This window comes from Thunnus albacares, chromosome 20 (genome assembly GCF_914725855.1).
Source record: "Thunnus albacares chromosome 20, fThuAlb1.1, whole genome shotgun sequence".
NCBI lineage: Eukaryota > Metazoa > Chordata > Actinopteri > Scombriformes > Scombridae > Thunnus > Thunnus albacares.
In genome coordinates this window covers 21398795-21417651 of record NC_058125.1, presented here as the reverse complement: position 1 = coordinate 21417651, position 18857 = coordinate 21398795, and the positions used below count along the sequence as shown (strand labels likewise).

General features: G+C 39.0%; 1 protein-coding gene across 31 annotated transcripts in view; it reads right to left on the bottom strand.

Annotated features, from left to right (window-relative positions):
• LOC122970970 (ankyrin-3-like) overlaps window positions 1–18857 on the bottom strand; it is a 162698-nt gene that overhangs the window by 140710 nt on the left and 3131 nt on the right. For 17 of the 31 annotated variants that reach the window (XM_044337350.1, XM_044337371.1, XM_044337364.1 and 14 more), the window contains exon 1: window positions 5479–5574. The exons of 1 other annotated variant lie outside the window; for it this stretch is intronic. In XM_044337350.1, the coding sequence (XP_044193285.1) occupies window positions 5479–5544 (66 nt within the window). In that variant the 5' untranslated portion in view covers window positions 5545–5574. Of the gene's footprint in view, window positions 1–5478; window positions 5576–18857 lie in introns of those variants that run through there. 13 more of the 31 variants (XM_044337361.1, XM_044337376.1, XM_044337379.1 and 10 more) reach the window with 3 other exon arrangements.

Genomic DNA, 18857 nt, shown 5'->3' with positions numbered 1-18857 from the left:
ATCCAGTTCAATCAGAGACTCACTCTGAGGGTGTTTACATGCACTGTAGTACTCCAGTTTACACTAAGAAATCCAGTTCAAAACCAACCTGATATTTAACGATGAGTCGTTTGCAGTTTTTCTTACTGATGACTAACTTCCACCGCTCCGAACTGGTCCTCTCGCTTCCTCCCTCTCCCAGCGGGCTTTGGTTGTCATAGTTACATCCATTAACACACCTGCTAGGCTCTTAGGTCCCCAATGTCTCTCTACCCTTTTTCTATCCTCCCTCACATTTCTGCAGTAGTCACAGACTTCGACCTAAAAACCAGACCACTGGCGTGTAATTAAAGCCAAGGCAGACAAAGAAAGGAACAAAAATACGATGGTTAGAAAGTAAACAAAAATGCAAACATGGAAGATGTGTTGATTTAGAAGAACTGACAGGCTAATCACACTGCTGCACATTTTATCCACCATGCTATAACACAGTTTTGTCTTAATAAGAGATGAATTCATTTAACTGTATAATAGTATAGAGAGCTTGACCCATGCAAGGGACTAGAAGTCAGGATATCTCCACCTCTGCAGCATCCATTTTCATCCACACTTGTTTTTGATCTTTTTAGTCTGTCTCTCTTAAGTCCCCCACCTTCATAGATGTGCAATACAAAATTCCACACAACAAACACCAACTTTCACTATACACAGTAGATATGTTGACATGTTTTTGTGATATCCTGCTAACTAAGGCCTGATTTACAACTGTTATTTCAAGTGTCAAGTGATTTAAATGAATAATTCAACATTTCGGGCATACATTTATTTGCTTTCTTGCCAAGAGCTAGATGAGAAGATCTAAATATGAAGTTAGCCTAGCATAGCTGGAGTCTCAGATGGTTGAATGGCAACCTCACAGTGACAACAAAACTCCAGGCAGTCACGCCGTCCAGCCAAGAAACAGTGCAGCACATAACCCATCGTAAAACCACAACATATCATTGTTACACTGCAATTTTTGTATGGATTAAAGAAATTAGATATAATATGTTAATTAGTGAGCTTTAGAGATGCTGGAAGGCAGAGTTTGTAACCTTTGGATAGAGCTACGCTAGCTGTTTCCCTAAGTTTCCAGTCTTTGTGTTAAGCCTGGCTAACCTGATTATGATGGTAGCTTTAACTAACTAACCCTTCAAGAAATCCCAGCTTTGGGAAAAAAAAAAACCTATGACCTAACTTTCCACCAAATCACAACATTTACTGACAGGCTTTTCCTATCTGGCTAACTAACAAGCAAACAGACAAATAGGACTAGGACTGCAACTAACAGTTATTTTCATTATTTATTAATCTGCTGATTATTTTCTTGATTACAGAATGTCAGAAAATAGTGAAAAATTCCAGTTATAATTTCCCAGAGTCAAAGGTGACTTCTTCATAATGTCTTGAAACAGTCCCAAACCCAAAGATCATCAGTTTACCATCATGGATGACAAAGAAAACATCAAATTGTCTCATATGAGAAGCTGAAACTAGGGACCAATCTTCAATCCCAATACCCATACCTGGGCTTTGGGTATCAGCCGATACCGAGTAACGATCTGATACTAGTGTTTAATTAATAAGCTGTATGCCTCACTGTGTGGAAGAGACTGGGATCATTCCTTATGTGTAAAACAAAATCAGGCTTGACTTAAACATTGTTTTCATAACTTTGTAAGAGTTATAAAGAGATATAGATTTACTGAATTGTTATTTATTAAAATTATGGTGTCCGATACCAGATCGGCCCATTGTCAACAATACCCGATCCATCTATTTGGGTCACTATTTCTAGCTGACATCAGTAAATGTTTGCAATTTTTTATTTAATATATGACAAAAAACAACAACTAAGCTCTAAATGGGACCACAGGTTAACCTCCCTGATTGACATGAACGGTAACACTCTTTCCTGCAGTACTGGTACATTTTCTCATCTAGATCAAAATACTAATTCCTTTATAAAAACAGAAGCAAATGCTTGGTGTAGATATTTGAATGTACAGTAAAACTACAGTCCAGATATAATAATGGCATCGATCCTCCAACCACGAAACCACAGTACAGCAGTGTTACAAGTGGTAGGGATCTACTGTAACTGCCTTGCTTGAAAAACCCCTCAACTGCGGTCCTCCATCCTAAGTATAACTGCATTTCCCTCAATAATCAATATCTTCCACTACTCACGTAATTCTCACCTTAAGACACCCACATCCAAGCATTCAATTGTTTCTTTTTGTAGTATGTGGTGGTTCTTCCCCTGTTACTCATACACATCATCCACATCAGTGCTACTGTTTTTTTACTGTGGTTCTACCACCAAAGATGCTCTGTGTCCGTGGCAACAGGTGGAGCGTGGAGGCAACACTCATCTATTCAAAGCAAAAATGTGTTCCCTATCCTTTTTTTTTCTCAGATTACTTTCTGTTGTCCTGATCTTTCTGGTTATTTTGTCTAATCATTCCTATTCCTCCTCTTCGCTCTCTGCCTACCCTGCTCTTCATCTGCCCTCTCGCTTCTTGGCAAAAAAATAGAGCCATCAAGCTCCTTTTTTTTCCCCTCTACTTTACCTCACTCTACACTCATCTTTTTCATCTGCTTTTGCTGTTCTCTTCCCTTTCCTTCCATTATTCCCTGACTGTCTCTTCCCCACAGGATCAGAGCGACAGAACAGTCATTTCTCATCAGCCGAGACGCCGTCTCACAACAGAATCGTGAGCTCGTGTCTCTCCTTTTCTTTTCTCTCTCTCTCCACTTTATCATCACATTCCCTCTCTTCCCCTTCTCCTTTCATCTAGCCTCCTCCCTCCTTCACATTTTCTTCTCCCTCTTGCTTTTGTTTAACTTTGCTTCTCCATCCTTTCCTCCCCACCCTTTTTTGACTCCTCCTCTACTTTTCTGGTCCTTTCTCTCTAGCTCCCCTCCCCTCTATCCTCTCTGAAGCCCCTATTTGCTTTCCTCAAATACAATGAGAATCATTAATCACAGCACCTACACAATAGTCAAACATATACGCACCTAAGCTCTGACTAAAGGACGTAGCATCCATATTATATGAGGAAGTAAATCATATACACCCTATGCTGCCTTCTTTGTCCACTGGGAGAACCTAAAGCACCTGTTACACAGAATAAATAGCGGTGTTGTGAGTGTGTGTGTGTGCAAAAAAACAATTAAGAACAGCTGACTAAACATAAGCCTGAATCTTATAGAAAAAAAAAGGTGCTTAGCCAGTAGTCTCTTTCACAGCAGTAGACAGTTATATCAATGCACAGAAACACACAACTGTGCTTTTGTACATTAGAGGACAGCAAGTTACACTCTTCAATGAACCTGGACATCAAACCTAAACACTCTTTTGGTACAAATTGAAATGTGTCTGTAGCATTGAGGGAAAAAAAAACTATCAAGCATTGAAAGCTAGCACTGAATGTATAGTCAGAATCTTGTTTACTCATTCTTTGATTAAAATTGTTCCGCTTTTTGAGGTCCAGTCACGCCAGCATTTAAAACATCAAAATGCTGCAGTATAATAAATTAATTTCAATGAAATCTTGGGGAGAAGTGACTCCACACAAATGCTTGGTTTGACTTTGGTTGACACTGACACAGAAATTCGGTCGACAGAAAATGAACTGCCAACTATTTTGATAATCGATGAAGCAAAAATGTCCAAATTCTCTGATTCATCCTTCTCAAACGTGAATATGTTCTGACTTCTTTTGTCTTCTATGATAATAAACTCAGTATCTTTGAGTTGTGGACTGTTGGTTGGGACGAAAGAAGAGATTTGAGAACGTCAACTTGGGCTTTTAGAAACAGTGATCGACATTTTTCACCATTTTCTGTTATTTTATAGACCGAATGACTAATCAATTCACTGAGAAAAGATTAATCAACAATGAAAATACCCATAGTTGCAGCATTAATACGAACTCAGAGAGCTTTTTTTTCCCTCTTCAGTAACTTCATTGAATTAAATGGTGTACGATCCAAAGAACAAAATGCCGGGGGGGGGGGGGGAGTAAATTATATAATTAAACATCTGAATATTACTTTATAGACAAATATGTTTATATTTCTCAAAATAAGGTATCAGAAGAGTATTGTTTTGATACAGGTACCAAACCTCTACACCTTAACCCAAACATTTAATCTCATTCTCACTGTGTAATCCTTTTTCTCAAGACAAAACATCGTATCCCAAAAAACCTACACTTAATGAAGTCCATTAAAATATTCCTCAGTAGATTCTCTCTCTCTCTGAGGAATATTTGTTTTGGTGGCATAAACAAGAGCTAAACACAAACCCACACAACTGAAAGTCTCCACCCAGTCTGCCAGACAGCCGGCTGATGTAGAAGCTATAAATCCTGATGTCTTTGCTAAGCACAAGAAAACCCATTTTAATCATTGAACGGGCACTGAGAAGGCATTTTCTGCATTATCTCAACAAATTATTGCATTACTGACTCAACCACGCTGTAACGCTGCAAGATGTTCCTGTGGATTCATCACAGATGCTACTCAAAGGAAGACATTTCCATTTCCATTATACAGACATATCATTATAAGTGCCATCTTCACAGACTAAACCTCTCCTGTTCTTCTTGTCTTTCATCGTGATCTCCCCTCTTCTCTCCCTTTTCACTCCTCTGCTGCCTTTCACCTCCTGTCCTACTTTTCTTCTCCTCCTCCCCGTTCTTTTCTTCCATATTCTCCCCATTTCTCCTTCTTACCCTTTTCTCTTGCCCCACCTGTTACCTCATCTCATTCCTTGAAGCCTCCCCCGTCTCATTTGCAAACGTAGTTTCTTTTCTCCATTTTCTCCTCCTATCATTTTCTCTTTTTGGACTCTCATCTCTCATCCTCCGCTCTCACTGAGCATATTATCAGGTTAACAGGTGCCTGTAGTCACAGTTTGTAGAGCGAAAAAGGATTCGTGTTCAACTTTATAGGGAAATATTTTGCGATAGAAACAAGATTTTTCTTACAGCGCTACAAAAAATATAACAACACCACAAATGTTTTTGCTCTCGATGGCTGTACACAACGAACACAACAACATGATTATACTCAGAATTGAAAATGTTGTCCTGTTTCATTGAATGACTACAGAACAAATACCCCAATAACAATCAGAGTCCCCGCTGTGAAATGATATTGCTCTGTCGTCAAATCACCAGTTAACAAAAGGCGACCATAACAAAAGTGCTGCTCATCTCCATCAACAGAATCCACAGATATAAAACTTCCACCTCCAGGTACAATATTTGACATTATTAAGTCATCCTCTGATATCAAATCAGATATATTTCCTTTAACTGTTGTGTCATTAATAAACAAGTGAAACCACAGCCCTCATTTCCTGTCTGAGTGATTTTTTTTTTCGTTCCAGCTGGAGCAGCCACACCATGTTGTTTACAAACCCAAGTCAGGCTTAAATTTTTCTTTTACCTTCTTTCCTTTCTTCTTGCGATGAGCTGACTTCCCCGTAGACTTGTCTTTAACCTCCTCGCTCATTTCAGCAGCTGTGAGAATGTGTGTGTGGTCCCAAACAGCTGTGTGTGTGTATGTGTGTATGTCCAAAACGCGTTTTAATCCAGCATGGATGAGCGGAGAAGAGTGGAGTGGCGGCCACTCTCAACGCGCACAGCGACCAACTCGCTCAGTTGCTCACACCCACTTTCACACACAGTCAAACCTCACACACACACACGCACACACACAGACACGCACAGACACACACACACACACACACACACGCTGTCGGCGAGGAGGGGAGCCAACAAGGCTGGCTGGGTGGAACGATGGAGAGAGACAGACATTCTCGCTCTTTCTCGCTCTTTCTCTCACACACTTGCACTTCACTTCTACCTGTCTGTGGCTGTGGTTGCCTCCCACACGCTCCACAAGTGAGAGCAGAGCAGCAACAAGCTACAGCAATCGATATCAGCTCATCGGCAGTTGTTTGTCTGTGTGTGTGCGTGTGTGTGTGTGCGTCTAGTTCTGTGTAAAGACGAAGATAAAGATAAAGAGAGAGAGGGAGGGAGAGAGGGTGTTTGCAGTGCATTTCTTCAACAAGTTAAAAAAGACAGAAAATGTGTTTGTCTTTAATAAAAAAAAAAACTCTTATTTAGGGCTGCAACTAATGATTATTTTCATTATTAATTAATCGATTAGTTGTTTGGTCTATAAAATGTCAGAAAAAACATCAATCACTGTTTCCCAAAGCCCAAGATGACATCGTTTAATGTCTTGTTTTGTCCCGACCAACAGTCATAGAGGACTAAAGAAACCAGAAAATATTCAAATTTGAGGAGCTGGAATCAGAGAATTTGAAACAATTAATCAATTATCAAAATTGTTGGCGATTAATTGAAAATTAAAATTAATTTAATTTTCAAAATTGGAGAGCTCCGATTTTTATTTCAACTTAGCTGTAAGTTTCACCGGTAAATGTAGTCGGCTGTTGCTAATTAATGTTAATATTGTCTACAAAATGAAATTCTTGGCTGTTGTTTTGTTAACGTTGCTTTCTACGGGTCAACACATGGTGGTGTAGTTTTGATGTTTGAAAAAGCAGAGTGGGCTGAGACTTTTTGGCTAGACCGGCCACGGACTAGCCTTCTGACCATGCTTGTCTGTGAATGAGTGATTGAGTGATGAAGTTACCACCATTGGTCATCACAAGCAATGAACAACAGCATTCAAACACAAGTCTTGCAGGTAATACATGAAACTCATGTAGCTGTTATAACATCCGCAGAATGAAACAGATGAAATAGCAGGGGGACTTATCAGATAGGTAATTAGAATAGTTATAATTAGAATTAAAATAAGTTCCCTTTTAAATCAAACATCAACCAAGATATGAGTGGAAAGTATTGTTCTGGCAACTGCATTTATAACCTTTTGTTTTTAACTCAAATGCGCTCAAACGTAGCTTAACCATGTCATGCGATGCTACTTCAGTACACTTACACAACAAATATTACTGGGACCACTACAGAAAACTGCACATGAACATTTAATATCCAGGAGTTCACATTATAGACATGACCACTGACTATCTCTGTAACATACTGGCCGTTATTTCATACATTGACCATACACAGTCCAGTCATATACGAGGTTTTGACCTAGTCTACTGCAAGTAATCACCTCAGCTATCTGTGCTGAGTGGAAACAGCCGTTAAACAGAGTTAGACAATGTTTTACAATTACACCCTTGGCCAATATTAGCTTATTGAGGACGCACTGATATCCGTGTTTATGTTGGCCAATAAGTAACCAGATACTGTAGAGAAATGCCAAAATATATTGGAGGTCATTTAGGGTCACCATTACATTATCTGTCCTCAAGTTGATTTTTCAACTGTAAAAAGTCCAAATAATTACATATAAAGGTTTCTTTATGTTATGTGTTTATGAAAAAAAAATACTATCATGCAATGTATCGTTATCATGTATTTAAAATTCTCAAATATCAATTTTGGTTTCAGCCTCACAAATCCGGTATCAGTCTGTCTAAACAGAACATGGCAAATTACAGTCAGTTTGTCATTATTAGTATAACTGACAATTATGTAGCTGTTATCAATAAATATGACACCACTTCAGAGTGGCATGATTATATCTGTATACCATTAGTGTAATTTTTTCATTAATGTGGGCTAAATTGGAAAATATTTCAATGGAAAACGAGGCATTTTTTGGGGATAAAACAAGAACAAGCAAAAACATTACTTCATCTGATTCCGTTCATGTAGAAATGAAATTTGCGATGAAGCGCGGCACGATCATATTGTGTTTATTGCTATGTGCTGTAGATCTAAAATACAGAATTCATAGAAAACAATCATGATTTATATCATAATATTGGTTGCAAAAAACCATTCGATATTTTCTGCTCATCTGCGAGCTCTAGATGGAGCTATAATCTAATCACACACAGAGATTCAGACATAAGAAATGGATGATGAGATAATGTTACTGTTGAATCACCGGATTCCCTTCAGTCTGTATGAAGAATGCTGTTCGGCATCAAGATGTCTCTTCGTCGTGAGCTATCAATGACACAGATCTCTTTATTTCAATCTCTCTCTCTCTCTTTCTCTAAGGAGGCAAAGACAAAGTGACAGCAAAGTTTATTAGTGAGTAACAGAAGAGGAGAAAGGTGGAGTAGAGAAGAGAGAACGAGGAGTGATGGAACAATGGATTCCTGTTGGCCATGCAGGATAAAAATGCCCCGACATTTCCCCCCCATCACACCTCCTGATGCCTCTTCCTTATCAATAATGAACACAGAGAGGAAAACCCCTGGTGGCAGATCACTGTGGATTATTGCTCTTTGTGTGTGTGTGTGCGTGTGAGAGTGAGTGGATTATACCAGTGTGAGCCAGTCTGCCCAGTACAATTATAACTGTATCATCCACTGAGAAGCAGAGGAATTCAGGGGACTGTATTCAGGGCTATTCATTATTGTTATTCTCTATGGAGAAGGGCACACGCACGCATATGCTGCACGTACACACAATTACTCTGTGTCACTGTCTGTCGCTCTTGCACACACCTACCTACAGTAAGCAAAAAGGCATCCATGCACAAATATCCCTGATGAAGTTAAACAATATGCTGAATAATGTGCTATATGCTGTGTCTCGTAGAGTCAGGGTTAATTATTGGTTTGTGTAATTCTTTATGGAGAGAGACTCTAACACTTCCTGTTTAAACTGAAGAATCCAGTCTGACATCTGGTGGTCAGGGCTCGTTATGACAACAACAACCAACTTTTGCCTCTACATCCTAAAAAAAACATCATATCAACATCTAATGAAATAGGTGCTGTGTCCCAATTAGTATACCTCTAGTATGCATACAGGCTTTTTTGAGTGTACTTAATTTTGTTGCTTTTTCATTTTTTTACAAAATACTCAGAACATTTTTAGAATTACAGTGCGACTGGGACAAAAGTGGACCAGGGCTGCCATTAATACATTTTCAATATTGATCAATTAAAGTATTTTTGCAAATAATCCATTAGGTGTTCAGTTTGTAAAATGTCAAAAAAGAAAAATGCTCATCAAAAGTTCCCAAAGCCCAAAGTGATGTCTCCACATGGCTTGTTTTCTTCCACTGACAGTTCACATCCGACTATATTAACTTTACAATGACATAAAACAGAAGAATCCTTGCATTTGACAAGCTTGGAGCAGCAGCAATTTATTGAGCATTTTTGCTCAATAAATAATTAAAGGATTAATGAATTTCTACTTGAGGGAACAAAATTGTCATTAATTAATTTTCAACAATTCATTTTAGCCTTAAGCTGATTTGTGGAAAATACTTGAACTTCCTGGAAAACAGTGAATCTTTACTGGTGACCTCATCCAGAACTGGCTGGTGTGAACATAATACAATCAAACCAATAAAGCCATAACAAATTTTAATGTCCTATCAAATTAAAACAGCCTTTCTGTATTTAAGTTATATTCCACTGGTTTACACTTTGTGATCCTTCACTGCATCATTGTAGCTCTCCTAAAATCCAGTTTCAATAGGAATTATGTAATATTAGGGAGAAAATAGGCCATTTCATGGTGTCTGTAAAAGTACCAGACAACAGTTATTATTTATGACTCAGGTTTATAATTTGGAATACCTTTAACTGCTAGTTGTAATGCTATATCCTTACTGAGATAAAGTTTCCTGTGTGACTGTGACTTCTGATTAAAAGAAAAGGGAAATAAAATAACTATCATCTTGTAAGAAAAACACAAAATCAATTTGGCTTGACGTCTCTCCTCTGATGCAATAGCTGAATTTCAGCTTGTGTATCATCAACACACAACGCTGTCTTCTGCTTACATCCACCTCTCTCCATTTCTTTTTTTATAGCCCTGTCTCCCTGATGCGTCTCTTCATCTCCCAGCCTGAATTAAATACGACAGCCTCAAACACACACACACACACACATACACACACACAAACATAATAATGTGCCTCGGTGACATCCATGCTCCCAGAGGTAACACAATACTTTTATGGATAATATTGTCTTTTAGCCAGCCATTAAAGGCCTACTGGAAAAGGGAGTGGCTTTATAACTCTAAGTGCTCCATAACCCTGAATTATAATAGGAAATGAGAACCAGTGGTTACAGAAGATAGTGGTTGGTAAGCGCCAGTGGGTTGCTAATGGAACATAATAATCAGCTGAGAACTGAGATACAATACATGTAAGTAGATATTTAAATGATTATGGAAATTTTAGATATGGAATAGAAAGAGGGTGTGAGAGTAAGAGACGTGAGATAACCGTTTTCTCTCAGTTATGGTTCATATAATTTCACAGAGTGCGAGGAGACACAAGGGAAGGATCAGAGAGGAGGGACGGTAAAGAAGAAAGCCGCCTGTCTATATTTAGCGACATGTTTATGCTGTGAGATTTGTATGTTACATTCCTCATCGCATCGAGACTATCACGTGTATGTTTGCAGCAGACAAAACAGTAATGTTCTCATGTGCCCGTTCATTGGTTCCCCTCACAGAGGGTGTGAACTTTGACCTCAAAAGCTTTTCACAGATGACTGGTTTGCGTGTGTGTGGTCTTGTGTGTCCTGGCAGATGTAAGTAAACAGAGTAAGTGGCTTTAACTCTTGCGGCGGGGAGACACATGGTCAGTTCACGAGTGCCTGGAGATTATCCAGAATATGAACAGTGATTTTTAATTCACTTGTTTTTATGCACGTCTTGAATTTTTGGATATAATATTTTTATCATATCTGGTAAATATTGAATGAGACTGCTTGTTCTTAACCTTGGAAACAGCAGTTTCTGGAGTCTTCTTCAGCGGATGGAGTTGAAATGTCATAAAATAGCCTATCTCCATGACAACTGAGCAAACTCTGTTTGCAGCGGAAGACTGTAGAAATGCAGTGGAAAGCTACGGAAAAAGCTACTAAGTGGACCTTGACTCTAGGGTTGCAACTGGGGCTGGGTGATATGGACAAAATCAAATTTGACCAAATATATATCAATATTGCAACAATATTGTAGGGATGACTACTGGTGCTTTCACAAAATATTTACACAATGAGATTTTTCAGGTAGAACAGCCTGGTAAATTCAGAAAATTACATCACTTTACTGTAGTCCAGCCTTTAAAACCAGGAAAAGACAACACTCATGCCATATCATGATATTATGATATCCAAAATCTAAGACAATATCTAGTCTCATATCACGATATCGATATAATATCAATATATTGTCCAGCCCTAGTTGCAACTAATGATTATTTTATCATTAGGGCTGAAACTAACTACTATCACAAAAATTTTAGCACTTAATATTATTATTAATTAATCTGCTAAATTATTTGTCAATTAACATATTAATAGTTTGGTCTATACAGTGTCAGACAATACTTAAGAATGCCAAAGATGACTTCTTGACTTTTTCTGTGAGATGCCTGATGAAGGTCAATTGACCTAAACATTATGTAATAAATTCACCATAAGTGCTGACAGTGTGCTGGAACTAAAGATGTCTTCTTTAAAATGACAATTCGTAACACTGATATATTATTATCCTATAAGACAAATAAAACAAGAATTTTTCATATTTAAGAGGCAGAAATACGCAAATTTTTAAAACATTTTTCCATTAAAAATTCCTTTAAAAATGTATCGATCATCAAATGTTACATAAAAGCTATCAACTTGGCTAAAATGAAAACCGACAAAGTTACACAATGTTTCTTCTTCATGTCATTTTGTGGATAAGCAGCTTTATTCTGCTGCACACCATTAAACACCTTCACTCCACCAAAAAGCCACTAAAATGTAAATAAAAACATCATTATGTGGGCCTGAACATGATTCACATCATAAATGTGCTCAACATGTTGGTGGAAACATTCACTTTGAACCGATCAGTTTGCAATCACACATTCACTTTCATCCATGTTGGTATGATTGGTGTGCCAAGTCCACAAGGTTGTGGCGCTATTGCATCATCATACAGTACAAGGTTGTGAACAATACTCTCAAAAATTAATTATCTTATTCGCCATGGGATGTTTCATTTTCATGTCTATACTATGTGCAACCAGTGGGCCTGTGTGTGCTTGTCTGAGTGGGTGTTATCAACACCAAACACTCCATTCCTAGTAAAAGGCAAACTCTGATAGAGGATGACGGGTGTAAACTGTGCCGGAGACACAGGCAGGTTTTATGGGTTTTATACTTACTACAAGAGGGTTCCTGTTCTGTTTCCAAATCTGTGTCTCTCACAATGTTCGTCACTAAGCCCAAAGCAACGCAACATGTCACAAATCAAAGGATCTACTGTAAATTTGTTCACCGTTTCGATTTCTAACAGTGCTGGTTTCACACGCATGGGCATGACACGACAACATTCAGAGGAATGTGAAACCAAGCATTAATTCGAAAGCAATAATGTTCAATCATGCCTACTTCCATGCTGAGGGAAATACCAAATATGTGGGTTTCACCTACTCATTTCATTGCTGGGGTGTCAATGGGAGAATCTGAGGTTATATCTGTGCCCGACAACAGGCAGACCATGGATTGTCTGTGTTTTCTTTCCTTGTGAGCAATGAGAAGTTTGAGTTGCTTTAATGGATTATGACAGTTCTTCTATATGTGCGAATGTGTTCGTGTCTATGTTTTGTCAGCAGAGATCAATCTCAATCGGTGTCAAACCGCCGAGCTTCAGCTATCAGCAGACATGTACTCGATGTTGTCCTCAATATTTGAGGGTAGTCCGTGTGTGTGAGCCTGCAAACATGTCAGGTGCGGTTCTGCGCTGCAGCCTGAGATTTGAGTGTTTCTGAGGGGAGAAAGCGGAAGAGCCATAACTAACCGTGGCTTTGTAGTGACATGTATGCTGATGCGAGCTAATGGGCCATCGGCTACAATGCACGCAAGAGTTTTAGATACAAGTACACTGTTATGTACTGTAAATCCCCAATCTATGATGTCCAATGCCTTCCAGTAAATCCTGTGTGTGTAATAGACTTGATTTATGGTCCCTGACAAATCTACTTCTACTTTTGACAAAGCCCGGAGCACAGGTGTGAACTTGTTGCATGCAGCTGCGTGTTATACATGAAGATTGTGAAATCCGTAGCAATAAAAATAGCACAGCGTAAACGATCAACTTTCAATTATTTTTATTCAATGGAGAAAGAGCTGATCAGTCAACTTACTCAACACACATATTGTGGCAGTCCTGAGAGCAAAAAAGCATTCAATGTACAGTGTGTTTGCTTCATTTGATGAGCCGATGTGCAAACGCCCCAACAAATTAGGTTTCTAGCACTTAACACAAATTAACAAATGAAAGCAGCAATGTCACAACTGTTTTCTCTGTTTCAGCATTATCTCTGTTTTTTTTACTGACTCGAGGAATGTCAATCCACCCACAAGCACCTGATAACATCAACGTTTCATGTAAACCATGCCAAGAGAAATCGCTCCTCCAATCTTTTCCTTTTCTCACATTAAGGGCTCTGTTTTGGTGTCTGTGTATGGCGAGGAACTGTGTATCCCTCGCAAACTATCAGATGATGGTTTCTGCATATTAATGACATCTTTGGAGAGAATCTTGATAATGGCCTGCCAAGAGGAAATTAATCTGAATTCGTATTTTGGTTGTCAAGGCAGTGCCATTGCAATAGATGAATCCCCATGGTAACAAACATAAAGTGGCACGATTTTCTCCATGACAACCCCAATAACTGTGAGAATTCTACTGGGTGAAGCGATCGGGGATTTGGAAAGGAAGTTTGGCATCGTCATGTCATAATCAGTAGAGCTACGAGTTTATCTCACACATGCACTGAGTTTGAACTGCTCTCTCAATAAGAGCCAATTTCCAGAACTGACACAGATAACCAGCACTTGCAATAGATACCAGGAGTTGAAGGTTTACAGTTTCACTACTTTCATCTTTGGCGCACACATAAAGCAGGGGTAAAGTTCTTGCCTACCGCAGAGACCCAGGGTTAAATTCCCAATAACGGCACCGCCGGCTCACTCGTTCTCTTCAGGAAATTGTTGTGTTTGCAGGTCCAGAACAGTCAGCAAAGGTTCTCGTCCTTTGTATCTACAACCAACAACTCAAAACTTAACAGTCTTGTGATTCTACAGTAAGTGAAGCTTTTTGTGTCATCAATTACAAAACAATATAGGCTTCGACACAGGGCTCCAACGCCAAATGTGCACAAGAGATGCATCAGAGCTACTGTATCAAACGTACAGTAATATCACTAACTATGTGTGGATAGGGTGAACATCCCAAAAGGTCTTTCGGTAAAAGGAAGCAGCTGGCGGCTCCACACATGGGTTTCTATAGTTGCCGTGATTAGGACTGCAATGTGTACAGGAATTGAACATTCAAATTTGAGAGAAAACGGGGACAAAAATCTGCAAAAATAAAGAAAAATTAATGAATACTTTCAGCTAGGTGTAGTGTTATTTCCCTTTTAACTAACCAGTCAGACTGGCTTTTTCTGCGACAACCCGTATGCGCACAAATTAACTGTCAGATGAAAAGTTTATCAGACATTCATAAAGTAAAAGAGGCTCATTTACAGAGGAGAAGGAATCCCTCAGGCGCTCACACACACACACACACACACACATATACACACATGAGTATTGAGAAAAAGCAGACACACAAACACCAGTCACAAAGAGACAGACTTTCCATCCTCCCTTGATTTACAATCCGTCTTTGTCTCTGGACCAGCGCACTCACACAATGCTAATGGCAGCAAAAAGGACATGGTTCCAAGCCTAAAATGGTCTCATCGCCATCCCCAGTGAGCTGCACGGTGACAGGAGTTGGATCCTGACTCACTTTCTTACCAACAAGTTACCTTCCCTACCCCCACTTCAATTTTTTACACACATACAACCACTGACCCTTTATTTCTCACAAAGTCATCTACCCGGAAAGTTGCGAGACTGAGGGGTCTGGTGTTTCCTGAAGCCTCCAGTGGCTCAATGTTTTGGGCATTTCCACAAATTTAAGATGCTTCTTTGTGGTTTGGTAACATCGATTTATTTAACAGCCTTAGTAGCATCTGGGGCTTTGATTTCCAGCTGTAATGACAGCTCAGAGAAAAATAGGTGTGTCTGTGGTTAATATAGGGCAATGACACATTGCTGGCATATTTTCATGCTGCGTCACATCTGACAAGACAACAACACACCATTTAATTGTGACATGAACCACCGGGACACACTTAAGTCATTCGAGCAGCAAATATTATTATTATTCAGCGACAGAAATGAAGCAACAAAACAGAAAAAGGGAGAAAGAGTGTGAGTTAACAGAGAGACAGAGTGAGAATGAGGAAAAGAAAGGGGAATGAGTGGGTCAGTGAGCCTCAGATAAGTGACACCCACTCCAACTAACAATGAGAGGAGAGTAAGGGAGGATAAAAGCTTGGTCACAGCATTATTTACAGCAGGGAAATTTTAAACCGAAATCAATTTATTTTAATGGAATTGCGGAGATCAGTGGATTTTGAGCTGATTTTGCTTGACATATGTTTAATTTATGATGAATCTATTCACATGAGCCAGCTGTCACAAGGAAATCTCTGATTGTCACTGTTAGCAGAGGCTCCAGTCTGCAGCGCAGCTCCATATGCTTCACTGCTAAACCATAGAATTACATTAAATAATAACCAAATTAAAGTTTCTGTTTCACTTTTTTCTTTCTGTCTCTATACGTAGGCTACATCTCCCTCACTCACCTACACAATATCATTCATACTCATTTCCATCTCTAATATTTATACCCAGACAGCTCACGTTACAGCTAATCAGGTTCTAGGACGGCAACCCGCATCAAGGAATCCATTATTGAGAACGTCAATGCACGTTCAGCCCAGAGTGCAGAGTCAGCTGACACACATTGACCCATTCAGACAGATAAAACACAAGGACAGAATACACCCCCCCTACACGAGCACCATAGTGTCAGTCGGTGCCATGATCGTGAATGAAGTGCGTGTATGTGTGTGTGTGTGTGTGTGTGTGTGTGGAATCTACTAGTCATTACTGTCTACACACTAGTATTTATTCAGTCATCCATTCTTCCGATGCGCAGATGTTCAGACAGTAACAGTAGTAGTAAGGTCTTTTGTCAGTCATGGTGCTGCTAACCCACAGTTCTATTTCCATCTAATACAACATTTATTCCAAACCAAGAATCTAATTGAAACCACAATCTGCTCAAAATGATCTCAAATAAAATGTTTTATTCCTGAAATGTTGTTTCAGCACATTTATTTCATACTATTGAAATATTTTTTTGGGAAAATGGTCGACATAAGTGGATGTAGATGGGTTAAAACATGCAAAAATATTGCTATGCTCCTTTAAACTTTTCACAATTGAGGAACAGTGTCACAATACTTCTTTACTATCTACAGTAATAAAAGTTTGGACACACTTTCTTTTTCAGGTGAATGGGAAGGTGTGTCCAAACTGGCACTGTAAAGTTTCTTATCCAAACCATGTCTGTTGATCTACCTGAGGCTTCACCTATACTTCAATGGGGATCATTATGGCCCTGCTATAAATGTTGCAAATTACCGCCAAGTGTGTAAAATTGTGCGTCACTACACATTTTTTTAATATTTACAGTACTAAGACTACAGATGTGAATAAGTCTAGCCACGGTTTATCTGATTTGCATTAAGTGCTGCTATGTTAAGATCTGACGACAGACTATTTTGAAAGGCTACTCTTTTGGCTAGGAAATTTCTGTAAGCGGTTTAAAAATTATGTAACAGCCTACTTATAAGTATAACTGACCGTTTCAATCACATCACGCTGGACTGGAGCTGCTGTTAGTCCATATTGTAAGTGAGGAAAAATAAGCAAGACGCAATTTGCGGGAAACGGGAAGGTAATGTTGACTGTAAAATAAGGCTGCTACACTGCTGCTCTTCTGTGTGTTGTGGTGCTGAGCGGAAAGTTCTGGTAAAGTAACTTTGTAATGCATCTTTTAATTTGCATTTCTCTTTCTTGCCTTGTCCATCTCTCTCTCAGACCTGGTCTCTCTCCTTCTCTGTGTGTCTAATAAAACAAGAGCTGCAGATTTTATATCTGCTTTTCTAAGAAGTAAATTTCAGACGCAGAGTCAGCTGTCGGAGAGGTCAGTCCACACCTTCCACCCATATTTTGCACCACTGAACAGGAACAGTATCCCTTTTTTTCCATTTTACCAGCGCAAAACCTCTGTGCGGTCCTAAAGTAAATAAGGACAAACACAATTTGACTGTTTAGTGCCTAAAAAATCCTTATTAAATATCCCCCTCAGACTTCATATACTGACATCTTTCCTTCTATCTGTGAGTCCTTGTCAATAGCTACCATTCAGTTATCATAACCTCTGCTCTGTCCTACCATAGACTACTGTGTATCTGGCTCAGCTAGCCACAGACTTGCACAAGCGTGCACACACACACACACACACACACACACACACAGACAGACAGACACGGGTGTCCTCATGATAGTTGGCACAGAATACACTGGCATATATCCACAAATGCAAACATAAATTTACACATTCACTGAAGTGCAAATACATGCTAATGCTACTAACCCGACATAACTATTACTGCAATGTCATGTTTGTTTGTGGCTCAGGATATTCAGCATGTGATACAACTAAATCTGCTAACGGGTCATATTCTCCACTGACAAACACTAATAAGTCAGTGACTTGACATTACCTCATCACAACTGAGGTCATGTTTACTCATTCCATTACAATACCCAGCACTGAAAGCCAGTGTGAGTGAATCAGTAAGCTCACTACCCCCATGCAACAATCTGAGTCAGCTGAACTAGACTCTTCTCATTACAATGGGAGCAACTATGAAAAGCTCATGCAGTATAAATTAATACAAAAACTATTGAATGAGCTGACTAGGCTAAGCTTTTGTGTTCTCATGACCTTTCATAGTTGGTATTAATCATTACGTTCCAAACTTTTACTACGTGCATACACCAGTTTATTGCTAAGCTCGGCTGTAACCTCTAAAGTAGAGATACGCTGACATACACCAATGAAAAAAAAAGGCAGAAATGTTACAGCTTCAAATAATTGTTTTGACAGAACTGGTTTACAACTTCTGCATGAGTTCCAACATGACTCATAGTTGGAAAAACAATCTCACCACAAGGTGCACTAGTAGCTGTTCTGGAGCTTTTGATCATATCACACGATCTTCCTCAGCGGAAAAAGTTTGTCTTTTTTAGCCATAACATAGACAACAAGTCCTTAAAATCCTCAGAGAAATGGAAACTCTAACAGCTACAATTTCATAACAACTTTGCCTGCTGAAGAAGATTGTGTGATACAAGTGAAAGCTCCAGAACAGCTACTAATGCACATTGTGGGTACATTTTGCCAACTGCTGTTACCTTGGTCAGGGATGACCTTTTAATCTCAGTAGGTCATAAAGTGGGTTTCCACCTTAATCCAAAAATGTTTTAAAAATCTCAAAATATCACAAAATATTTTACACTTGGCTGAGATGGAAATGTTGGTGTATTAATAAAATCAGACTTTTATCAGACAGACTTAGCAAATAAATCACAACGGACATGAAGCATGTGACTAAAAAATGGCAGTAGACAAAAACCTCGGATATGTGTTGAGCGATGAGGAGACTGTAAAACTCTACCAATTAATACACAAAACAAACATAAATCAAATATTTCTATCATGTTTTCTGCATTGGTTTTCACCATTTGAGGTTTGACCGGCTCTCTTTTA